This window comes from Pygocentrus nattereri, chromosome 8 (assembly GCF_015220715.1).
Source record: "Pygocentrus nattereri isolate fPygNat1 chromosome 8, fPygNat1.pri, whole genome shotgun sequence".
Lineage (NCBI taxonomy): Eukaryota > Metazoa > Chordata > Actinopteri > Characiformes > Serrasalmidae > Pygocentrus > Pygocentrus nattereri.
In genome coordinates this window covers 15,745,562-15,757,033 of record NC_051218.1, presented here as the reverse complement: position 1 = coordinate 15,757,033, position 11,472 = coordinate 15,745,562, and the positions used below count along the sequence as shown (strand labels likewise).

At 39.1% G+C, this 11,472-nt stretch overlaps 1 protein-coding gene across 4 annotated transcripts; it reads right to left on the bottom strand.

Annotated features, from left to right (window-relative positions):
* Positions 1–1,499: 1,499 nt before the first annotated feature.
* Positions 1,500–11,427, bottom strand: dnajc4 (DnaJ (Hsp40) homolog, subfamily C, member 4). Of its 4 annotated transcripts, none has more exons than XM_017689861.2 (7): positions 11,331–11,427; positions 10,190–10,294; positions 9,012–9,102; positions 7,077–7,255; positions 6,640–6,801; positions 5,805–5,891; positions 1,500–3,719 (listed from the first exon to the last, which is right to left on the bottom strand). In XM_017689861.2, exons 1-7 carry the CDS (start codon positions 11,405–11,407, stop codon positions 3,623–3,625), a joined length of 798 nt encoding a protein of 265 aa, XP_017545350.1. In that variant the 5' UTR covers positions 11,408–11,427; the 3' UTR covers positions 1,500–3,622. The 4 variants fall into 4 exon arrangements, with proteins under 4 accessions (XP_017545350.1, XP_017545353.1, XP_017545359.1 ...); XM_017689864.2 differs by lacking the exon at positions 11,331–11,427 and adding an exon at positions 10,566–11,322; XM_017689870.2 differs by lacking the exon at positions 11,331–11,427 and adding an exon at positions 11,178–11,322.
* Positions 11,428–11,472: the final 45 nt, after the last annotated feature.

The window sequence follows — 11,472 nt, the reverse complement described above, 5'->3', positions numbered from 1 at the left end:
GAAATGGTTGTAAATACACAGCCTGATGCTGTAGGTTTTGAGCCTGATGCTGAGGCTGGACAGTTTTGAGATCAATTTTTGGCCTAAGGTATTTTTCTGAAAACATGCTCATGGTGGATAGGTACATGTTTTAGGGCCCCCAAAATACACACACACACACACACACACACACACACACACACACATATATATATATATATATATATATATATATATACCCCCAGATTTACCACAATTGCGTATTTGCATTGTAGACACTGTGACCCCTGGTTCCCATCACCACCACTGTAAAGAAATCTGAGCTGGCATGCCCAAGGCCAACTATAGGCAAGAAGGCTATAGAGCCCTCCTTGATGTAGCACCATTAAGTTCCTACTGGATGTGTTGGATGAGCAGGTGTCTACAGACGTTTGGACATACAGTGTACATCAAAGTGTATGCCAGGGTCCTACACAAAATCTTTAATGAGCTGTAAATTTATACAATGGCCAGTTTAACCCATAACCATTTAATGTGAACCTTTACATCTTCACTTGCATGTGAAGCCCACCCCCAATACCATAGGCAAGTATGTTTGGGTTATGTGGGGCACAAGCCACATGTGGGATCATGGAATGCGGGCTGTTATCTCTTCTTGTGTGCTTTACAGACCTGAGAGTTGTAGCAGATTATTGCCATAATACCATCTAAAGCCCTCCTGTAATTAAATAAGAGTTTCAGCTCTTTCACCCAGACTAGCAGAGACAACTGTAAGATTTTTTTTATGTTTGACAATTTTTGATGCTAATCATCATTCTCAGTGAACACTATTAATGTATTAACAGTTTATTAATCTTATTAGTCTTCCAACTGTCAGACAAGCTTCAGCGCCACATCCAATGTCATGATCTCACAAAAATAGGCCACAAAATCCCATCCAATAAGCCCTGCCCAGCCTTATGAGTCTGATTCCTGAAAGCTGGTATCGCTGAGATCAGCCTGAGAAGACAGCAGCACCTGCATATGGGCCAGTACGCATTATCAGCCAATCAGATCTGAGCACAGCATGGGCCCGCGCAGTTAGAGAGGAAAAGGCCCACACTGTCAACATCCGCACACGGGAACATTCCAGAACACACCTCCGGCAAGAGGTCCTTCATCTGAAACGGCTTCTCAAAGGTGACAAGTGATGGTATGGAATTACAAATGATTCGTTCAACATGAAGAGAAGGAAAATGAGTAATATGATTTTTGGGAAGTGTTGTTCGTAATGGATAAAAAATTGACTGTTGGCAGTGGAAAAAGGAACACGTGTGTCGTACAGAAAATGTGAAAAAAAGTGGTATGGAATAAAAGCATCATGGAAAACTCACTATTCATCACTGAACACTCATGTAAGCAGAAAAAAATTGAGGAAGCCAGGTGAGCAGTTTCTGTCCCAGCAATTGCCTTGGCTGGGGGTGCTTAAGGGCTTAGTGAAAGAGACAAAGAAAAAAAATGAAAGACCACAAATCACAGGATGGAGTCCAAAATATATTTCAAAACATAGGCATTTACACCTGCCAGTGCCATGACAGAGACTATAGTGATATCCATGTGATCCATAGCCTGGAGAGAACCAAGTAAACAACTGGCTTTCTACACAGAGAATGAAAGAGGCAAAAAACATAGCATCCTTCTGAGATCAGCATAATGTTTAATTGTTCCTCATATAAGGAACTGTGACAAACAGAAACATTAAGGTGCTCAATGCAACAATCAAACAAAAGCTCTAGCTTTCCTGCAGGAAAAAGGCATCATGAGAATATGGTTGGCTAATATTTCCACAGTGAATTCTTACAGTTTTGAACAGAGGGAAACACCTGAAGAGGAAAGTGTCCTCTTTGTTTTATACAGCTGCCAAAACCGGCATTAACATGGATCCCAGATAAATAAAATGTACCAATTTTGTCTTCCTGTTTACTTATTTTTGGCAGTTACTATGCTGATGTAATAAACCGCATTCAGGTGAAAATGATGTACCAATTTAAAATGCACCGTTTTAAAATTAAATGTTTTTTTGCAGTGCTGGCTTACAGTGTTCTTCCACTGGGCAGTGTAGTACAATTGCAAATCCCTATTCACGCATTTTGCTGTCATTTCCACTGAGTGCTCTATACCATACCAGGGTACATGTGCTGAATTTGGTTACCCTTCTTGCTACACACCCAGCCTGGATCACTATCTGTGATTCACATAACATTAAGTGTAGTAAAAGGTCAATCAGAGCTTGAAGCTCCTCTAGTGTTGCTATTCTTTTTGCTAATTGTTAATGCAAGACGTGCACATTTCTGGTTCTGTTATATGATGGCAAACAGATACAGGTACTTGACTGAGGATAGTTATTGGTTTAGATTTGTGACTGTACTGTGCTGTATCGTACTGACCAGTGGAAAAAACGGCAGAAGAAAATCAGAATAAGGTGTGCTAATCTTAGATCAGCTGATCAGAAAAACTACTCCTTCTGAAATCTGGGTCCACCCAAAGAATATTTTGCCATATTCGTCTGCCTTACCTGTGTCATTTATCAGAAAGTACTACATGCTTTCCACTGCATGCTATCAAACTGATTTTTATCAGTCATTTCATTTAAAAAAAGAAAGAAGTGTTTTTCATTTTGGAAAGAATGTAAAAATTAAATTTTCCCCTCACATGACAGGCAACATGAAAAATGTATTTTTTTGGGTAGAACTGCAGTTCACTAAAGCCACAGTTACTCATTTGTTTTGGTTCTTCTTTCAAACATAATCACGTCTGCTCACAGCCTTTTTGAGACTGGAATATGGCACCGCATTAGAGAATACCAGCACTTTAAATAAAACTCTTAGTCACACTTTCAGTCTAGCTTAGGCAGCATATCTCTATCCTTCTGTACAACATTCTTGCAATACAGAGTGGGAGAGGGAGAGAGGGAGAGGGGAGAGAGAGAGAGAGAGAGATAGAGAGACAGAGAGAGAGACACAGAGACAGAGAGAGAGTGAGAGAGAGAGAGAGAGAGAGAGTGAGAGAGAGAGAGAGAGAGAGAGAGAGAGAGAGAGAGACAGAGAGAGAGAGAGAGAGAGAGAGAGAGAGAGAGACACTGTGAGCTAAGTACAGTGTTTTGACTTTGTTAGGAATGCAATGTTTCCATAACACCGTGTCCAGGTGCAGTTAAAATGCTGCCCAGTGAACACAGGCTCGCTGTACATGTAAAGATGTTTGATACCTGATGTAGTTCAAGAGCCAATGGTCTGTTGTACTAGCTCTTTTGCTATAGTGACCTGTCTCTGCCCACACATGGCCCATGACGGACAGGACCGTACATTGCAAAAACTGAGCATCATGTTCATAAAATCCATAAATAATTTGCAACAGTCTTCGCTGAAAAACATGCCCTCTGCAGTCTGCATGTTTCAGAATTCCTTTCAGAATGAAAATATAAGTATTCTGAGAATGGTCACCAAAAATTTGTATGAGAGCCACATATAAAGTGACTCCTGAGAATTAAGATTAAAAAATCTGCTAACAAAAAAGCACAATCACCGCATCCATTGCTCACACCACTGATGCCCCTCTGTGCATTCAGCTCCCTTAAAGGACAGTGCATAATGTCTGCAGGATATTTCTACTTCTCTTCACCATTTTTGCGAATCTTGTACCTCTCCAGAAACTCAGCGTGTTTCTGTCTCAGGATCTCCTGCTGCTTCTTAAAGCCGTTTAGCCTGTAAAATAATTAAAATATATAAACATATCAAATGTCTGTAACCAGATTCCAACCCCTGTGCCTACTCTTCCGGTTCACTTCAATGCAAAAGTAAATCTGATCATAAAGGAACACTGTGACTACAAACTGGGTCCCACATGAACTGAAATAGCAGAATGATGTACTGCTAAGCATATTAACAACAGATATCTACATTAGCCTGGGATTGATGACTGACATTATCGAATATCACAATAATTAACATAAGTGTCAATAATATGCAAACTACTTCCCTTCTCTTTCTCGTGCTACGTGTTTTTTTTAATTGCTTCACCTTTATTTAACCATTCCTCTACAACAATTGTACAACAATTATACAACGGTAAACTATGGTCAGTTTAAAAATGTATGCAATCGAAAATACTGCACTTAATTATAGGCTACACAAACAGATCACTAACTAATTGGTTACACACATACATACTTTAAACACCACTTGAAAAGATTACAACAGATTTTCAAAAAAAAAACAAAAAACTAAGAAACTCCCTTCAGAAGAGGGGAATCCAACAGAGCAACTGGCAATATTTTGGTTTTCAACCGAACAAATGTGAACACCTGGATGTTAAAGGTGTCAACATGTTATCTGTGCAAAATATAGTTATCATTATAAATTATTAGGTAATATTACAAGTTAGCTGAGTTGGTAATTATATAGTAATAATATTACCGTTAAGGGAAAATGAAAGCTGTAGGATAAGGTGATGTTTCCCAACCCTGCTCCTGGAAGCACACTGCCCTGTACATTTTGGTGCTTTCACTGCACCCAAATCATCTGATCCAAATCATCAGCTTATTAACAACCCTATTAACTGAGTTAAAGTGAATATGTTTAAGCAGGGAAAGAGCTACAATTTGCAGGGCAGCATGCCTCCAGGACCAGGGCTAGGAAAGAGTGAGGTAAGAATCTGTAATGCTCACATGCGATACTATGTAACTAAATTTGAAGCTGAATTGTATCTGAATGTGTGGTATCAATTATTATGATAATTCTATAGACGCTCATCTTTTCTTTGTAATTAATTTAGAACAAATGTATTATAGATATATAAGATATTTATATAAGATTAATCTTCATACTTTCCATCATATTCTCATGGACTTTTATTATATTTGCATAATAGAAACATCCAGTCTTTATATGTGTAAATAAGCAGGCATGTTAAAGCCACACTGTAGGTTTTGGGGATATGGAGACCTCTCTAGTGGAAATATGTAATTGCATGCAACATGTTCAGTGTGCTTCTGACCCTTCCTCTACCAGAGCAAACTGAGGATTGCGAGTGTGTTGTAAGAGTGTTCAAAAAGAGGTCAAAACTTTGTGAGGGACACATCTTCAGAGGATGTAAATAAATTATCTTCTGTTATGTTCTATTGTAATCATCTCTTCAATAGAATGCTGACAGTACATTTTAGAACCTAAACATCCAAGCCAGACCCTCTTTTTAAGCACTGTGTCACAGTTGGCTCCTCCCACTACTCCATGTGCTCCTTTGTTTTGGTCTTCCATGTGCATTTGTTTTGGTATCTGTAGTCCTGCCCCTCCTTTTGTAACTCCGCCCCTGATTGTTTTCACCTGACCCTTGTTATCCCTGTGTATTTAAGCCCTGTGTTTGCCCCTTGTATTGGCCGGTCTTTGTTTGATGTCTCGGTCTCTGTTTGTTGTTTGATTCTCTTTTTGCTGTGTTTATTCTGGTTCATGTCATGTCTGTCCCCCTGATCTATCCGTGTTGGCTCTATGACCATGGACTGTCTTTACTATGACCCTGGATTTGCCCCTAATAAATCTTGCTTATCTCAACGTATGCGTCCGCCTCCTCGCTCCGCGTTACACACTGCATGTGATATTAACAGGTAAAGACTTATCACTTGGTCTGGGAAACCCCAAGTAAATATGACCAGACACCTTCAGATGCCTTTTAAATTCCTTTTTTAGACTAGCAGCAGTGCATGGACATTTTAGTGTGTTCTTTTTCTCCAGGCTACATAAATGCTGATACTTTTCATTTTAACACAAAAAATGGACATTGTTCAGTTTTCATACCTGGCTCTCTCTTTGGACTCCTTGTAGATTTCAGTGATGACTCTGTCTTTCTCGTCCATGAAGGTATTATGTACTTTTTCTAGCTTCCTACAAAAAGTAAATATGCAACGAAGTAAATGAGAGTGCTACAGAACAGTAAAACAAAAAAACCCTTACAATAGCAAGCAAACAGGTTTATCCTTTTCGACAGGCTCCTGCCTTGCTACAATGACATTTGTATTCATCATAGTCTAGTTAGTAACATCTAGCTCAAGGCAATTTTACTTTTGATGCAAGCTCAAATTTTGTTAACAGCCTTCAGCCTAATGCCTGCAAATCTATTTCCTGTGTCCTGTCTGTGTGCCTGTGCCTGGTAGGAGGAAATGGAAGATCTTTACTTGAAACCATGGTGAAAGTACGTCTGGTGCATTATGTCTATAAGGTCCCATAGAACATTCCGCTTTTTTCTCTTTTTCTTTTGTTCCTAAACCTTCATCTGACAACCAGTGATGTAATCACGGTTTGTGATGTTCAGTACCAGGGCAGGTGTAAAAACATTAACCAGATTATGACAGGCATGAATAAATAAACACAGGAACCTGGCAATAGCAGTGAATATACATTACTGAGGTTTATCTAGGCCATGGGATAGACTTTGAAAAAACAAACAGGAACATTATCAAGCTTTCTATCAACAACTAATGCATAAGCAGACATATAAAACAGACACCAATATTTAGTGATTCCTGAAACTTCAGAGGAACAATCACTTTTTTCAGTATTAGGGGTCCAGTAATAACAAGGACAGTATTTGGCTAAAATATTAGCTGCCAATGTGACTGTTTTCTCATGCTACCTGAATCCAAAATAATGAACGCTGATGCTGAGCAGCATGGCCACAACGCAGTAGCCCACCAGATGCAAATTCTTCTTCCTCTTCTTCTGCCATTGTTCCTCCGTGTAATCCTGGGCATGTCGGAACTGCTCCCAGTAACGCATGCGCTCGGCTGACTCTGCACTGAGAAAGAGAACACATGAATTACCAGATGTCAGAACGTAAGGATAATCATTCTTTAACTAATAGAAGTCTGTCACTCAGCTAGTGTGTGAAAATGTTGAAACGGGAAGCTATGCATTCAAATATTTTAATGTTTTAATAACATGCATTAGAACTCACTACATTTAATTGTTCATGGAGGGAACCCTTTCAAAGCAGACCACTTGATTCAAAAAGCACGAGACTACAAGCAAATTATCGTTCAATTACAAGCAATTCTCTTTTCTGTTTGTTACCTGGGGTTGGAAGCATATGTGGAGGAGGGTCTGAAGATCTGCTCTCCACTGTAGTGGTGCCTCAGCCGTAGGTCATACTCCCTCCGGCTGCCCTCCTTACTTAGCACTCTGTATGCCTCGTTCAGCTTCACAAACTGGCTATGTAGGCTTGGGTTAGATGGGTCACTGTCAGGGTGCAGCTATAGGAAAAGAGAAGCAATTGAGGGTTACATTTTCAAATAAATGTGAGATAACGGGAGATTTTTTTTCTTCATTTTTCTCATATCCTGTTTTTTTCCCTCATTTACATTGTTTGTATAATATTAAGATAAATTTTTTCCATGCCCATTTTCCAACCTCTCTTTATCTCTTAGATAGTATTAAACAGTATTTTATTACTGTGCTGTTAAAACTGTTCTACTGGCTGCATCATTTAAAAAGTATTTCAAGCCAAAATACTCCATATTAGGGATGAACATTGGAACTGGCCAAGATTCTTGCTCAAAACACAAAATCTGCAATCAGGCAATTTATTATTTTTATTTTGACAGATCTGTGTTGCAATTTCTTGACATAATGTTAGGCACTTAAGCACACTTGCACTGCATCCGAATGCTTGTTACTACATCTATAGCAAAACAGCAGTGAGCTGTCTCTTTTGCAGTGAGTGCCACATTTGATGTTGCACTAGTTTTGACGTTAATTGAAAATACAAAGGAAATACAATTATTTTCGTATTCTATAGAAGCGGGCAATGTGGCAATATTTAATCGTTATTGCAATACATTTTTACCATGCTAAACAATATGCTTCTCTGAGCATGCTGTAGATATTGTCAATACTCAAAGAACACTGACCAACTGCATTTTTCAGTGAAGAGAGAATAATTAGTCTTGTTCAATTGGATTTAGTGTAGTGTAATTTATGAAATGTTGAACAAAATTCACTGTCCTTAAAGCTTTGGATGGCAGTGTTTAAGTGCAGCACTACTTGTCCATTAAATCTACGTGTTAAAATATTGTGATATGTATCAGGAAAATGTCTTTAAGTGTTGTGATATGATATTTTCTGTCATATAACCCACTACCACTCTGAGGTACATAAAAACATACTCCTCTTAGTGAGTTCTATCATGCTTTCATCTAAGTTCTCTTTATGGACAAAGCACCCTCATCTTTTAAACCGACACAGACCCCATACACTCGCACATTTCACATAGACACTCACTAACTTACCCTTTACACACAGAAACACATACTGTATATGCACACTTCTTTCTATGTTAATCATGCTGAAAGAATGTGTTCCACTTCATGCAAATTCACAAAAAACACAGATGCCAAAATCAACACTTCCTGTGACAGACAAACACCTGGGCTCAGCCTAAATGATACATGTAACATGTACTCAACACAGATGCATGGCAACAAGAATAGGCCATCAACATTATAAAACTCAACAGGCCCCTCTAGTGTTAAAGACGACAGTGCCCACATAAATATCAAATGTACCTTTAATAACATAAAAACAGACTGTCCTTGAAAAGCCTGACCCTGGCTCAAATAATGAAAATGGACAGAACAACTCCTTTATAACCATGACAGTAACACACTGTTCCTTGTACAACATAATTGGACACAGAGCCAAAGTAATATAATCAGCTGAGATCCAGCTAGAAATCTATTTCTGAAACATTTCTGCTGAGTGGTCCTACATTGCTGGATTTATGATAGTGCCTACACTCCTTATAACGTAATCTGTCATTTTGAAAAAAAGGAACTCCTTTTTAAACTTTAACTGTGCCCTAACCAGGATTATGCTTGGAAACTGTAAGTCTTTTTGTCTGTCTTTTCATTTCAATGGAAAGGTGCAGGCTTTAAAGAGCTGGAAGCCCAGTTAAAGATAAAAGTATTAAATATAAAGGACACACTTAAGACAAAGGAAAGATTAGTGAACCTTTTTCGACTTGTCAAAAAATGCATTCTTTATTTCTTCCAGTGATGCTTCGGGTTTAATTCCAAGAAGATCATAGTAACTTGTGGACGACCTGAAAACATACAGCATACAGAAAACAGTTTAAGCTCTCTCTTCATGCCAAAAGTTCCTGCTGTGCATGTGATGACCATAACAACGTTAATTTATGACAAATGCTTTAGAATTGCCAGATCCACATGAGAATCCATTTATTATGGATATAACTAGCAATTTTATTAGCTAGATAATGCCCTGACCTTAAATTATTCAAGCCTTTACAGCTTTGTGTGCACGTATATTAACTTTTTGAACTTTTTAGCTTGTGTTGAACATCCAGGTAATAACAAGGTCCAATGTATACATTTTCTTGCAATTTTTAGACGGGCACGCGGTCACTCAGGTTTATGGACAGTGGAGCGGAGGGATGCCAAACTGTTTCTGAGTGCTCTCGTGTCCGTGTGTCCTTCTGGTTCTCTCCTTTTAGTTAAACTGCCATAGTCAGATCTGCCGGAGTCATTAGCCACACTCAGTAAATATTTACATCCCCTGTTTTACGTACAAACACACAGAATAAAACTAATTCCCTCTCCCTGCTTTTTTTTCCAGTATACAATTGCCCATATGTCCGGCCGGACACTGAAGGACGACTGACTGTCGAGCTCTCCTGCTACCCACTTCAGATCAGCTGCCCACGCCCCAGCTACCACCACCTACCATGGACTAGCTGCCCAACCTATACTGATGTTTTCATAGACTCCTAGCTATTACTACTACTAATACTACTGCTATTAATATTAGTAGTATAATCACTTGTAGGTAGTTTGACCAGAGGAGGATGGGTCCCCCCCGGTGAGCCTGGTTCCTCCCAAGGTTTCTTCCTCAGTTCTGAGGGAGTTTTCCTTGCCACTGTTGCCCCAGGCTTGCCCGCCAGGGGGGGGGTTTACATTCTTGTTAAAACTCTGTCTTTTCTGGAATTCTGTGAAGCTGCTTTGTGACAACATCCGTTGTAAAAAGCGCTATACAAATAAATTTGATTTGATTTGATTTGATAGACGGGTCAGTGTAGTTTGGTAGCTTCAAAGTTCATCTTTCACAAATTAAGGCAACATATATTGACCAATACAGTGTAAGACTGCTGTGCTTGAGTTGGAAACACTTACCAGTGTGCGGCAGAAACTGAGAGTAAGCGCCGAGAGAACTTATAGTACCACATGCAGTTGTGACACAGCCGCAGATGTGCGTCCAACTGCATAATGCCCTGACTCCTTCAGAAATTTAGAGAACATATAGAAGAATATAAACAGACAGAAACAAGCCATTAAGGGAACACTGGAAAAAAAAATAATTACACACATGTCCCTTTAGGAGACGGACTACGGTTTTGCGGTTCTTCACTTAAAACGCTTCATACCTCCAGACTAGGCTTCAACTTTTTTGTCTGAAATGGAAAATCTATTTTACGTTTGAGTAACATTACGAGTCTAATTCTGAGTGATTCTGTGATAACCTATGCATATTTTATGCTTCTTAACTTACATGTTTTGCATACTTAGTGCAAAAAGGAGTTCAGCGGTAACCAATAGGTTACCTCTCAGTGGGATCCCATTGGAATGCACCGTCAACACTAGACAGCAAGCTAAAGCTAAGTTAGCTTTCCTGTAAACATAAATAGTTTTACTGACTTTTACACGTTCGGTGTTGTAGTTATGTCGTTAACATTCGTATTAGCCATTTAATTAATCTCAGTGCAAAACAGTCCAATACGAGGCGAATAATTAGACAGCGTGTAAGTAATAACAGGTGAATGAGTTTGACAGCTAGCTAGCTAAGTTAGCTAGGTTAAGTTAGGTTAAATAACTTTCCGCTCCAAAGCAAAATAAGGTAACGTTATGCAACTACCTCGTCATTCACTCAAGGTCGGATGACTTACGCATACACCTTTAGGGAATTTCGCTTATAAAGTTTATGTAATGCCACCATTTCACTAACTCGCTAACTCCAGGAACCAAAACAGACGTTTAAACAACGAAAGTCTGACAGCGGGCAGTTTACCGTGTAGGCTAACTAGAAACACGTCGTTATATCAAGTGTTAAATATTATATCTTGTAATCAAAGACTAATTGCTCGTAATGACAAGAGAAACGCACCAGTACACTAACCTACAACGTTAACCACTGCAGTTTCATAACAAATGGACAAGAGAGCAGTTGTTTAAACCGCGGCCAGCCATTCAGCAGACTAGCAGCGGGTCATATTTCTCCGTGTCACGTTTTAGTGTTTTGAAAAGATCAACCCTTTACCTGAATCCTAGATTTGTTCGTTTATTGTGCAGGTTGAAGCCGTCTCTGTGGTATTTTCCTCTAACCTTTACATTCATCGCTATTGTACAATCTTTATTTTTCTTATTCCAAAATAAAAGTCCTACAGCTTGATTGTGGTGTT